The sequence below is a fragment of the Ranitomeya imitator genome, chromosome 5 (assembly GCF_032444005.1).
Source record: "Ranitomeya imitator isolate aRanImi1 chromosome 5, aRanImi1.pri, whole genome shotgun sequence".
NCBI lineage: Eukaryota > Metazoa > Chordata > Amphibia > Anura > Dendrobatidae > Ranitomeya > Ranitomeya imitator.
The window spans coordinates 29,773,396-29,788,032 of record NC_091286.1 but is presented as its reverse complement, the minus strand read 5'-3'; the positions used below and the strand labels follow the sequence as shown (position 1 = coordinate 29,788,032).

Here is a 14,637-nt window from a genome sequence, read left to right as displayed (position 1 = left end):
CGGACGCCTGACCTACCAACCACGACGGATACAGGACGCCCGACCTACCAACCACGACGGATGCCGGACGCCTGACCTACCATCCACGACGCATGCCGGACGCCCGACCTACCCCAACCGATGCCGGACGCTCGACCTACCAACCACGACGCATGCCGGACGCCCGACCTACCCCAACCGATGCCGGACGCTCGACCTACCAACCACGACGCATGCCGGACGCTCGACCTACCAACCACGACGCATTCCGGACGCCCGACCTACCCCAACCGATGCCGGACGCTCGACCTACCAACCACGACGCATGCCGGACGCCCGACCTACCCCAACCGATGCCGGACGCTCGACCTACCAACCACGACGCATGCCGGACGCTCGACCTACCAACCACGACGCATGCCGGACGCCCGACCTACCCCAACCGATGCCGGACGCTCGACCTACCAACCACGACGCATGCCGGACGCTCGACCTACCAACCACGACGCAGGCCGGACGCCCGACCTACCCCAACCGATGCCGGACGCTCGACCTACCAACCACGACGCATGCCGGACGCCCGCCCTACCAACCACGACGCATGCCGGACGCCCGACCTACCCCAAGCGATGCCGGACGCCCCCACCCCTCACCCAGTTGTCAGTGTGACTACATTTCCAGGAGGAAGCACAGAGGGCCGGGAGACTGATAAGGAAGCTGCTCCCCCAGAGTCCCTGGCGGTCAGGGAGCGATGCCGCTTCCAGTATAACGGCCCCCGGAGCCCTCGGTGTCCCCGCCTCAGGCGGCAGTATGGCGGCCGGCGCTCACTCACCAGCTGGTTCCCTTATTGGCTCGGATGTGTTTCCTGGCTACGCCAACCATGAACAAAGCTTGAGGTGTCCCCACCAGGATCACAGCAGAGCCGGAGCAGCGGGCACGGCCACCATGACGTTTCCGGAGCAGCGACTGCGACCCGGAGCACAGGGGAGCGGAAGTCGGACGAAACCATTCACACGGAGAACTAAGAAATCAAAACACGGGCACCTTCCACTCTTCAATGACTCCGCACAACGAAACCCTTAGACAGCCCAGATAATGCTGACTAATTTACTGTTTAATCCGATGGGCGGTGAAAATCCGAGTTTGTTTATTACACCCCAATGTGGAGTGGTACAATCCGGTCTCCATGGAGACGCGTCCAGACACCTGAGACATGGCCGCGCTGGAGAAGCTTCGGAGCCGTCTGTCCGACCTGACTATGGAGTATTACAGGAGATGCAGGTAGAGTGAGCGGAGAGGATAGAGGACCGGGGGCTGAGGACCGGGGGCGCCTGGCAGAAGGGGCGGCCCGGAAAACAAACTTTTTAGGAGTTTCTGGGGTAAACTAAAGAGACGCAGCTGCGATAAACTACAATTCCCATGATTCCTTGTCGGTTACATGTGTGTTAAGGAATCATGGGAAATGTAGTTTTGAAGTCAGTTTGGAGTTTTTAACCATTATTAGTGGAAGTCATTGCGCTGGGAAGAGTAAAACATGGGGGCGCATGGACATGCGTTTTGTTGCGTTTTGTGACGCATGCGTTTATTGGGCGCAAGCGTCAGGGCGCAGAGGACGCTGCTTGTTGCATTTTTTTTGCGCTATAAAAATGAATGCATGCCTCACAAAACGCAGCGTTTTGTTGCGTTTTGCATGCGTTTTTGCATGCGTTGTGCATTGCGTCGCCGACGCAGCACGCAACAACGCAAATGTGAACGTAGCCTAACTGTCCTGTAACATCCACCTGTAGGAGTGTGCACAGGGCTCTGTACAATACTGTGACCACCCCTCATATCGGACTACAACTCCCAGCATTCTAGCAAACAAGCAAGATCATATACACTGCTCAAAATAATAAAGGGAACACTACAATCCCACATCCTAGATATCAGTGAATGAAATATTCCATTTGTAAATCTTTATTCATCATACAGTGGAATGTGTTGAGAACAATAAAACATAAAAATGATCAATGTAAATCAAAATGAATATCCCATGGAGTCTGGAGTTGGAATGATGCTCAAAATCAAAGTGGAAAATGAAGTTACAGGCTGATCCAACTTCAGTGGAAATGCCTCAAGACAAGGAAATGATGCTCATTAGTGTGTGTGGCCTCCACGTGCCTGTATGACCTCCCTACTGTACAACGCCTGGGCATGCTCCTGATGAGGCGGCGGATGGTCTCCTGAGGGATCTCCTCCCAGACCTGGACTAAAGCATCCGCCAACTCCTGGACAGTCTGTGGTGCAACGTGACTTTGGTGGATGCAGCGACACATGATGTCCCAGATATGTTCAATCAGATTCAGGTCTGGGGAACAGGCGGGCCAGTCCATAGCTTCAATGCCTTCATCTTGCAGGAACTGCTGACACACTCCAGCCACATGAGGTCTGGCATTGTCCTGCATTAGGAGGAACCCAGGGCCAACCGCACCAGCATATGGTCTCACAAGGGGTCTGAGGATCTCATCTTGGTACCTAATGGCAGTCAGGCTACCTCTGACGAGCACATGGAGGGCTGTGCGGCCCTCCAAAGAAATGCCATCCCACACCATTACTGACCCACTGCCAAACCGGTCATGCTGAAGGATGTTGCAGGCAGCAGATCGCTCTCCACGGCGTCTCCACACTCTGTCACTGTCTGAGTGCTGATGGTTGACCTCGTTATACAGACTCTGCCACGTCTGTCACATGTGCTCAGTGTGAACCTGCTTTCATCTGTGAAGAGCACAGGGCGCCAGTGGTGAATTTGCTGATCCTGGTGTTCTGTGGCAAATTCCAAGCATCTTGCACGGTGTTGGACTGTGAGCACAACCCCCATCTGTGAACGTCGGGCACTCAGACCATCCTCAGGGAGTCGGTTTCTAACCGTTTGTGCAGACACATGCACATTTGTGGCCTGATGGAGGTCGTTTTGCAGGGCTCTGGCAGTGCTCCTCCTGTTCCTCCTTGCACAAAGGCTGAGGTAGTGGTCCTGCTGCTGGGTTGTTGCCCTCCTACAGCCCCTCCACGTTTCCTGGTGTACTAGCCTGTTTCCTGGTAGCGCCTCCTACCTCTGGACACTACGCTGACAGACACAGCAAACCTTCTTGCCACAGCTCGCATTGATGTGCCATCCTGGATGAGCTGCATTACCTGAGCCACTTGTGTGGGTTGTAGAGTCCGTCTCATGCTACCACGAGTGTGAAAGCACAACCAACATTCAAAAGTGACCAAAACATCAGCCAGAAAGCTTTGGTACTGAGATGTGATCTGTGGTCCCCACCTGCAGAACCGCTCCTTTATTGATTGTGTCTTGATAATTGCCAATAATTTCCATCTGTTGTCTATTCCATTTGCACAAGAGCAGGTGAAATTGATTGTCAAACAGTGTTGCTTCCTAAGTGGACAGTTTGATTTCACAGAAGTTTGATTTACTTGGAGTTATATTCTGATGTTTAAAGGGAACCTGTCACCCCGAAAATCCCGGGGGAGGTAAGCCCACCAGCATTAGGGGCTTATCTGCAGCATTCTGTAATGCTGTAGATAAGCCCCCGATGTTACCTGAAAGAGGAGCAAAAGACGTTAGATTATACTCACCCAGGGGCGGTCCCGCTGCTGGTCAGGTCAGATGGGCGTCTCTGGTCCGCTGCGGCGCCTCCCATCTTCATTCCAAGACGTCCTCTTCTGATCTTCAGCCACGGGTCCGGCACAGGCGTACTTTGTCTCCCTGTTGAGGGCAGAGGATAGTACTGCAGTGTGCAGGCGCCGGAAAGGTCAGAGAGGCCCAGCGCCTGCGCACTGCACTACTTTGCTCTGCCCTCAACAGGGAGACAAAGTACGCCTGTGCCGGAGCCGTGGCTGAAGATCAGAAGAGGACGTCTTGGAATGAAGATGGGAGGCGCCGCAGCGGACCGGAGACGCCCATCCGACCTGACCAGCATCGGGACCGCCCCTGGGTGAGTATAATATAACGTCTTTTTCTCCTCTTTCAGCTAACATCGGGGGCTTATCTACAGCATTACAGAATGCTGCAGATAAGCCCCTGATGCCGGTGGGCTTACCTCACCCGCAATTTTCAGGGAGACAGGTTCCCTTTAAGTGTTCCCTTTATTTTTTTGAGCAGTATATATAGGGGGACACTCTGGCTGCACTATATTTGGTGGCAGTCTGAACTCTCTGGATGGGTTTTTATCGATATCTGTGGTGGTTACTGTAATTATATGTCTTTTTTCCTCTGTAGAGATGCCGAGGAGAACAGAATGATGGAATATCAAGCAGCAGTGGTGATCCAGAGCTGGTTTCGGGGATGCAGGGTCCGGGGCTACCTCAGGTGAGGGGTTTAGTTGATTTATAGTCATGTAAGTTTATAAATTTTATGAATATGGGCATCCTAAAGAGGCATCTGGAAAGGCTGGACCTTTCGTGTCAAAGAACATATTGTAATACCACATTTGCCCTGTAGTGGCCACTGCAGAGAACTTGTGCTGCTGCCCAGAGCTGCCTCGATCAATATTCTCCAGATCATCCGCTCAGCTTGTTCACGAAAAGGAGCATTGCCCAATAAAACATGAAAAACTAGAACAAAATTAACAGTTTTACATCCTTTTTTAGACCATATTTCCATGAGCTTTTTTTCTTCAGCTGTGTTTTTCTGCACTAAAATAAGCAATAGCAATCTGCCCTGGTTATAGCATTTCTGCAGTATTTTGCCCTTTTTATGCATTTTTGGTGGAGATTTGAAGCAGCGACTTTTATGCTTTTTTTTTTTTAGTGCAAAAACATTTGAATTCTGCACTTAAAAAATGCATGGAAAAAAAAGGAATCAGGTTTTGTAAGTCTCGTCATAGAAGCCTGTAGGGAAAAAAAGCAACACCCCCTCTCCCCCCCCCCCAAAGATCAGCAGCATGTTTAAACACACGGTGGGCCGGAGTTTCATGAAATCACATCCACTTTGCTTGAAATGTTTAACTCAGCAGGATTTCTGCACCAATAAAAAGAACCACACTGGAAAAACTCAGTATTTTCGGTAAATGGGCACAAGGCCTCGCATCACTTTCTTCCCCTGTCCCAGATGTGCTCTGCGGTGTAGACAATTTGACCCATAACTATTATTCCAGCCCCAGTTACAGGGGAAATCCTCAATAAGAAAATAATAAATGGTTACATGTGGCTTAAAGGTCTTTGATGACCTAATGGGAGGGCAAAATGTGTGAAATAAATAAAGATAAAGCAAACAAAGCAAGTAGTAAAACAAAATAATGAAAAAAAAAAAAGATCACTGGAAGTTGAAACCGCTGTTTCTGGCACTGCCCCCTATGGAAAAAAAAACATGTCTGATCTATAAAAGTAATTGTAACAGAAAGGGGAACACGATTTAAAATCTATTTTGTGTTTTTTTTATGGCTTTATAGGATGAAAAAAGTGTAAAAAAAACACATTTTTCATTAGATTATCCTCAAATATCCACCCAAAAAATAAATATAAAAAAGACTTTAGAACTATTAAAGCCACATGTACGAAAAAGAATAAAAATGTATTTGGTCTTGAAGAGGTTAACTCAATTTTAAGTTTTGTTTTTTTATTTCACACCAACTAGAGAAGCCACTTTCCTTTATTTAACTAGATAGATGCCAAAATACACATTGACTGTGGCATCTAAGTGGTTGCACTGCACTTCCGTCAGCACAGTAATAGGTGGGTGTCCACAGCCCCTTGTCATGCTCCACCTAGGAGACAGGCGGCACATGGTGAGAAGGGTGGGAAGGAAAGCACTGCAACTAGAGAAAAACAGGGGGGCAAGCCCTAAAACTTGCCATGTGCAGCCCTGAGCTCCCTAACGCCCCTAGATGGGTTCTTTCTTCCTTAGGTAGCAATCGTGTTCCTATCCCTGTCTTTCTTTAGGCACGTCTATAGCTAGTGCGCGGAGCAGCAGGAAAACAAGTCCTGCTCTCAGATAAAGACACAAAAGGAAAACAGACAAGAGTAAAAGAAACAACAATCACTCTATGCGCACCCAGACTCCATAAATATATAAAGGAAGGTAAGGCAAATAAAAAGGGAGAAAAGGATTGGGAAGACACCAAACCAACTTCCAAACAGCAATCTCTGGAGACAATTCCTGAATGACTTCTCTTTCCATGGCACACAGCTCCAAACTCATTCCAAGGTACAGCAAGCTATCACTGGCAACTACCCAAGCTAAAGGGTAAGAGTACTTATACCAGAGGGGAGTGGAGAAAAGAGAACAGCTGAGATAACTCAGGACTGAAATCTTTAGGAGACAATCAGAACCTTGCAACACAAGAGCAAAGGAAATCTGCATAGCTAACTGGAAAGCAAAGAAGATCCAACCAGTGCAGGAATGCGTGCAGCCAAATTATGTAATCTTCTGACCTCTGAAATAAAGGAGACCACTCTCTGTCCTGGTACCCCTGTGACAGTACCCAACCCTCCAGAGAGGGGACACCGGACCCTCAGGACTATGTTTACCTGGATGTGAGGCATGAAAGGACCAAACCAACTTGGTCGCATGAACATCAGACGCTGTTACCCACATTTTCTCCTCTGGACTCTAACCCGTCCAATGCACCAAATACTGAAGTGAACGACGTCCAAACGGAATCAATAATTTGGGCTATCTGAAACTCCAGATTTACTCCCCATGAGCTTCTGAAGAACGATTTCCATTAAAGGTATAAAAATTGAGGATGAAAACCAAATGCCTCGAAGAACGGTGTCTTGTCTGTAGATTTGTGATGATGATTATTCACTGCGAACTCCGGAAATAAAACATGTTAGGTACGTCTCCAGATTCACCCGTTCAGTCTGCCCATTAGATTATGGATGGAAGGTGGAGGAAAATGAGATGAATCCCTAAACGAGCACAAATTGCCTCCAAAATTTTTATATAAATGGGGTCCCATGAGCAGAAACAATATCAGAGGGGAGCTCATGAAGTTTCACAATTTCATTAATTAAAATTTGTTCCTAAGTTTTAGCACTATGAAGTGCAGGTAATGCAATAAAATGAGCCATTTTGCTAAATCTATCCGCAACCACTAATATTCCTGTTTTGCCTGCATACACTGGCAGATCAGTGAGTCCATTGTCTTCAAGGAATGGCCAAAGGTTTCAGAATCCCGGTCAGACTAGTGTGGGTTTTTTTTTTCGAAAGCGCAAAAGTATTGCAAGACAAGACATAATTCTTCACATCCTGGTGCAACCTTGACCACTGAAAACAGCAAGAAAGTAGATCCATGGTCCTTTTACCACCAGGATGTCCCGCAAGAACCGAATCATGTTAAATTAATATTCTAAGTCGGAGGTTCAAAGGAACAGTTTACCTGGAGGACAAGTATCAGGGACGTCCCCCGGTCTTCTACAACCTCTTTCTCCAGGTCCTAACATATTGCTGAAACTACTATCTTCCCCCGGAAAACAACGGGACAGTGCATCAGCTTTGATGTTTTTAACCCCCGGACAATAAGTCACAAAAAAATAAACCTGATGAAAAACAAAGATCACCTTGCCTGACTAGCAGTAAGTCGTTTAGCAGATTCGAGATACAGTACCTTTTGATGGTCTGTGATGACCGTGACCGGATGTACTGAGCCCTCCAAAAAATGACCCAAAACAGCCAACTTTATTGCCAAGAGTTCCCTATTTTCAATATCATAATTCCTTTCCGCGGGTGACAATTTTTTTTTAGAGAAAAAGGCACGTTTATGTCATTTACTTGGGGACAAACCCTGTGACAATACAGCCCCTACTTCCAATGCATCTACTTCCACAATGAACGGTTGGGTAACGTCCGGCTGTATGAGGACCAGAGCAGAAGCAAAACTTTTCTTAAAGAAGTAAACACTTAACGGGCTGGTTTAGACCCCCCCTAACATCCAGTTTGGTACACCATTTAGCCCTGACAATCGGAGATCCGGAATGAGAGGGAGAGTGTATGGATCTTAAATGTTGATACGATTAAATTTGTGGAAGTCCAAGCAAGGACACAGCCAACTATCTTTCTTTCTTAACAAAGAAAACCCTCCTGCCAGTAGATAATGGTGTCTCCTTTCGTCTTTCTCGGAGACGATCCACACGGATATCTAGGGACATGGTGGCGTGCAAGGAAACAGGGGTCTCACATCAGATAAAACCATGACAATAATGACTCCGGAGGGCGGGATCATTCCACCTGATATTCTGTGGACCTTCTACGGAATGCAGAGCAGAACTCTTCTGATGGCCAGTCTCCCTGCTGAAGCTGACGTAGTTTGGATTCAGCCAGGGCGACACAGTCAGGATTGTCATAAATGAGTCCTAGAGCACTAAAAAATTCTTCAACTGTCCGGAGCCACTGAGAACCTGGAGGGAGGGAAAAAGTCCAGACTTGGAAATCTTCATGGAGAGAGATGGCTATCTCCACCTGCTGCTCCTCGATACCCGAGGAATGTGGTCGAAGTGTAAACGTTTCTGACATTTCTGTACGGGCTCTTTCACCTCGTGCGGCGTACGTGTTCCTATCCCTTTCTTTCCCTAGGTATGGCCCCTAAGTTGTGTGTGTGGGTCATCAGGGCACCAATTACAAGATATAGCAAGCTATCACTGGCAACTACCCAAGCTAAAGATGAATACTTTCACAAGAGGGAGTAGAGAAATCAGAACAGCTGAACTGACTCTGGATGGAAAGCTTAATTAGGAGACAAACAGAACTGCTTCATCCTTTCAACACCAAAACAAGGTAAACATTCACAGGTAACAGGAAAGCAAAGAAGATCCAATCAGTGCAGATGTGCATGTTGCCAAACTCTGCGATCTTCTGACCCCTGAAATCGAGTAGACCACTTTCTGTCGAGGTTCCCCCTTGATACTAGCATTAAGTTTGAAGGTGACCCAGCTCTTCAGTCAGCTCTACGCTACTTCTTGGAAGTTCTGCAATAAATGTACTGCAGATGTCGGAAAAGAGTTAAAGGAAACAAGTTATCAGCTTCATATTATCGAAATCGTGGGTGGCAAAATATCCCATCACGGTCCCCTCTACTATATTTTACTATGATGTTTAACCTTAGAATAAGCTGGAAGAAAAATGAAAGGATGACGGGTAGTATCTTCTGGATGGCTCCCTTTGGATCTTCCCTGTCTTCAGAATAAAAAAATAGCTCTCTGTAATGAGGGAGCATGTTGACGTTTCATGCTTCCCCTGATTGAGGCTACTTGAGTCTGGATGCAAACTGATCAGTCCCTCCATTAAGCGTATATTGTATATAACAATCTTTGATATTGCATTTTTAGACACCTCAGCAGTATGACGACAGTGATCCAGAAATGGTGGCGTGGGTATCAAGCAAGAAAATATTTCAGGAGCAAAGTTAAGGTAATAAATGCTGCCACACACTGACTGACTGTCATTTTAACTGAACAACTTAAAGAAAGAAAAAAATAAATTGGAAATTAAATATTCTCTTTTCATGCTTTAATAGAGAAAATTGTCTAACTTAATCATCTCCATATTCTTGTCTGTAAAGGACAGTATTACAGTAATTATAGTTTTGTACATAGGGGCAGTATTATCTATATATATATAATTGTCTAAGGGTCACTTCCGTCTGTCTGTCCTTCTGTCACGGTTATTCGTTCGCTGATTGGTCTCGGCAGCTGCCTGTCATGGCTGCTGCGACCAATCAGCGACGGCCACAGTCCGATTAGTCTCTCCCTACTCCCCTGCACTCACTGCCCGGCGCCCGCTCCATAATCCCCTCCACTCTCCGCTCACACACGGTTAATGGCAGCGGTAACGGCCCGCGGTGTAACACACTCCGTTACCGCTGCTATTAACCCTGTGTGTCCCCAACTATTTACTATTGATGCTACCTAGGCAGCATCAATAGTAAAAATAGGTCATGTTAAAAATAATAAAAAAAAAAAAAAAACCTGCTATACTCACCCTCCGCCGCCTTTCTCTCTCCTCGCCACGCTCCCGGGACCGCTCCATTGCAAGCAGCAGCTTCCGGTCCCAGGGCTGGTGTGCGACAAGGACCTGCCGTGACGTCACGGTCATGCGACCGCGACGTCATCATAGGTCCTGCTCACACCAGCCCTGGGACCACCGGAAGCTGCTGCTTGCAATGGAGCGGTCCCGGGAGCGTGGCGAGGAGAGAGAAAGGCGGCGGACGGTGAGTATAGCGGGACTTCCAACGGGCTTTCGGAAGGTGAGTATATGTTTATTTTTTTTTACGTCTCTATACTACGTGGCTCTGTGCTGGGCAATATACTATGTGGCTCTGCTATTTACTATGTGGCTGGGCAATATACTACGTGGCTGGGCAAAATACTAGGTGGCTCTGCTATATACTACGTGACTGCGCAATATACTGTACTACATGGCTCTGCTATATACTACGTGGTTGGGCAATATACTACGTGGCTGTGCAATATACTACGTGGCTGTGCAATATACTACATGGCTGTGCAATATACTACGTGGACATGCATATTCTAGAATACCCGACGTGTTAGAATCGGGCCACCATCTAGTAGTAGTTATATTCCTGTACATAGGAGCAGTATTTTAGTAGTTATATTCTTGTACATAGGGGCAGTATTATAGTAGTTATATTCTTGTACATAGGAGCAGTATTTTAGTAGTTATATTCTTGTCCATAGGGGCAGTATTATAGTAGTTATATTCTTGTACATAGGGGCAGTATTTTAGTAGTTATATTCTTGTACATAGGGGCAGTATTATAGTAGTTATATTCTTGTACATAGGGGCAGTATTTTAGTAGTTATATTCTTGTACATAGGAGCAGTATTATAGTAGTTATATTCTTGTACATAGGAGCAGTATTATAGTAGTTATATTCTTGTACATAGGGGCAGTATTATAGTAGTTATATTTTTGTACATAGGGAGCAGTATTATAGTAGTTATATTCTTGTACATAGGAGCAGTATTATAGTAATTATATTCTTGTACATAGGAGCAATATTATAGTAGTTATATTCTTGTACATAGGAGCAGTATTATAATAGTTATATTCTTGTATATAGGAGCAGTATTATAGTAGTTATATTCTTGTACACAGGGGCAGTAGTATAGTAGTTATATTCTTGTACATAGGAGCAGTATTATAGTAGTTACATTCTTGTAAATAGGGGCAGTATTATAGTAGTTATATTCTTGTACATAGGGGGCAGTATTATAGTAGTTATATTCTTGTACATAGGGGCAATATTATAGCAGTTATATTCTTGTACTTAGGAGCAGTGTTATAGCAGTTATATTCTTGTACATAGGGGGCAGTATTATAGTAGTTATATTCTTGTACATAGGGAGCAGTATTATAGTAGTTATATTCTTGTACATAGGGGCAGTATTATAATAGTTATATTCTTGTACATAGGGGACAGTATTATAGTAGTTATGTTGTTGTACATCGGGGTAGCATTATAGTAATTATATTCTTGTACATAGGAGCAGTATTATAGTAGTTATATTCTTGTATATAGGGGGCAGTATTATAGTAGTTATATTCTTGTACATAGGAGCAATATTATAGTAGTTATATTCTTGTACATAGGAGCAGTATTATAATAGTTATATTCTTGTATATAGGAGCAGTATTATAGTAGTTATATTCTTGTACACAGGGGCAGTACTATAGTAGTTATATTCTTGTATATAGGTGCAGTAGTATAGTAGTTATATTCTTGTACATAGGAGCAGTATTATAGTAGTTACATTCTTGTAAATAGGGGCAGTATTATAGTAGTTATATTCATGTACATAGGGGGCAGTATTATAGTAGTTATATTCTTGTACATAGGGGCAATATTATAGCAGTTATATTCTTGTACTTAGGAGCAGTGTTATAGCAGTTATATTCTTGTACATAGGGGGCAGTATTATAGTAGTTATATTCTTGTACATAGGGGGCAGTATTATAGTAGTTACATTCTTGTACATAGGGGCAGTATTATAGTAGTTATACTCTTGTACATAGGGGCAGTATTATAGTAGTTATATTCTTGTACATAGGGGGCAGTATTATAATAGTTATATTCTTGTACATAGGAGCAGTATTATAGTAGTTATATTCTTGTACATAGGGGGCAGTATTATAGTAGTTATATTCTTGTACATAGGGGCAATATTATAGCAGTTATATTCTTGTACATAGGGGGCAGTATTATAGTAGTTATATTCTTGTACATAGGGGGCAGTATTATAGTAGTTATATTCTTTTACATAGGGACAGTATTATAGTAGTCAAAGTACTCCGTTTTTATTATATTGTATGGCTCTTGGCAAACCCAATCAATTAGTTGATTGTAGGGATCAAAAGAACACAGGCCCATGCAGCCCCTCATAGCCACTTACCCACATTGGGGTCTCTATTATAAATATGACCCTAACTAAAGTTGGAGGAAATCAAGAGTTACTGCAAGACCAATAATACATCTATGTAGGGTTACATAATACTGCCATGCTATCATCACATAGTAGCACAACAACTTTACCCAGTGCCACTATACTGATCATTACCTAACACAAAATTTACCAAGACCAATATTACATTATTAATAATGCCCCCAGACCACACCCACATATTACCGTCATATACAGTAGTAATAATACCCCCATTAGTGATCATTAAGGCTCCTTTCACACATTAGTTTTTTGCTGTCAGGCACAATCCAGCGAGTTTTGTAAAAAAACGGATCCGTTATTTTTTCTGGTGGAAAACCGAACAGCGACTTATTCCGCCAAAAACGCAGGTAGAAATGGCTGAATCCGGCGACCAGATCCAGTTTTTTACAATAATCATGCATTTTCCATTTTTCCATTGTGGAATCTCTCTCTCCCCTCCACCCCGGAACAGGAAGTCACTGTACTCCCGGGTAAAAAACAAAAACGGATCCAGCAGAAAAACGGATCTGTCACATCAGTTTTTCACTATTTCCGAAGGATCCATTTTTAAAAAAAATTGGCCGGATTGTGCCTGAAACAAAAAAACCTGATGTGTGAAAGTAGCCTCACAAAAACTACTACCGTATAGTTAGACTGATATTACCACCATACAGTTAACATATATTGATTGAGATCAGTGACTCACTGGTGATGTTGTGATCATTCATTTTACTTTTTGTTTTCCACTCGGCCCAGATCGCTATGATTACTTCTTCCATTCATATGTCGTCCCTGCAGAATGTGACACACAGACATCTTTGGCTTACTTCTTTTCCAGCCCCCTCTTCACATTCTTCTGGGTCTACATAATCCATATAGTGATGTAACCAGTGCCCCAGATAGTAATAATGTCCCCTCAGTGTCTCCGCATAGTAATAATGCCCCTAATGCCTTCTTATAATTTTACAACCCCCCAAGGGTATAATTTCCCCACTGTGCCTCCTTATAATAATATTGCCCCTTCATGCTTCCTTATAATAATGCCTCCCATGTGCCTCCTTATAATAATGACCCCCAATGTGCCTCCTTATAATAATATTGCCCCTTCATGCTTCCTTATAATAATGACCCCCAATGTGCCTCCTTATAATAATGACCCCTAATGTGCCTCCTTATAATAATGACCCCCAATGTGCCTCCTTATAATAATGACCCCCATTGTGCCTCCTTATAATAATGACCCCCAATGTACCTCCTTATAATAATGACCCCCAATGTGCCTCCTTATAATAATGACCCCCATTGTGCTTCCTTATAATAATGACCCCCACTGTGCCTCCTTATAATAATGACCCCATTGTGCCTCCTTATAATAATGACCCCCATTGTGCCTCCTTATAATAATGACCCCCATTGTGCCACATTATAATAATGACCCCCATTGTGCCTCCTTATAATAATGACCCCCATTGTGCCTCCTTATAATAATGACCCCCACTGTGCCTCCTTATAATAATGACCCCATTGTGCCTCCTTATAATAATGACCCCCATTGTGCCTCCTTATAATAATGACCCCCATTGTGCCACATTATAATAATGACCCCCATTGTGCCTCCTTATAATAATGACCCCCATTGTGCCTCCTTATAATAATGACCCCCACTGTGCCTCCTTATAATAATGACCCCCATTGTGCCTCCTTATAATAATGACCCCACTGTGCCTCCTTATAATAATGACCCCCATTGTGCCTCCTTATAATAATGACCCCACTGTGCCTCCTTATAATAATGACCCCCACTGTGCCTCCTTATAATAATGACCCCATTGTGCCTCCTTATAATAATGACCCCCATTGTGCCTCCTTATAATAATGACCCCCATTGTGCCACATTATAATAATGACCCCCATTGTGCCTCCTTATAATAATGACCCCCATTGTGCCTCCTTATAATAATGACCCCCACTGTGCCTCCTTATAATAATGACCCCCAATGTGCCTCCTTATAATGACCCCCATTGTGCCTCCTTATAATAATGACCCCCACTGTGCCTCCTTATAATAATGACCCCCAATGTGCCTCCTTATAATGACCCCCATTGTGCCTCCTTATAATAATGACCCCCATTGTGCCTCCTTATAATAATGACCCCACTGTGCCTCCTTATAATAATGACCCCCATTGTGCCTCCTTATAATGACCCCCATTGTGCCTCCTTTTAAAAATCACT

General features: G+C 44.5%; 2 protein-coding genes across 3 annotated transcripts in view; one reads left to right on the top strand and one right to left on the bottom strand.

Moving 5' to 3' along the window:
- The window catches only part of GPATCH2 (G-patch domain containing 2), a 146,671-nt gene extending 145,713 nt beyond the window's left edge, over positions 1-958 (bottom strand). For both annotated transcript variants that reach the window (XM_069768488.1, XM_069768489.1), the window contains exon 1: positions 812-958. In XM_069768488.1, the coding sequence (XP_069624589.1) occupies positions 812-861 (50 nt within the window). In that variant the 5' untranslated portion in view covers positions 862-958. The remainder of the gene's footprint in view (positions 1-811) is intronic.
- A 211-nt stretch (positions 959-1,169) lies between these two features.
- Positions 1,170-14,637, top strand: part of SPATA17 (spermatogenesis associated 17) — a 253,310-nt gene continuing 239,842 nt past the window's right edge. The window contains exons 1-3 of the mRNA XM_069768487.1: positions 1,170-1,260; positions 4,238-4,327; positions 9,286-9,367. Of these exons, the coding sequence (XP_069624588.1) occupies positions 1,193-1,260; positions 4,238-4,327; positions 9,286-9,367 (240 nt within the window). The 5' untranslated portion in view covers positions 1,170-1,192. The remainder of the gene's footprint in view (positions 1,261-4,237; positions 4,328-9,285; positions 9,368-14,637) is intronic.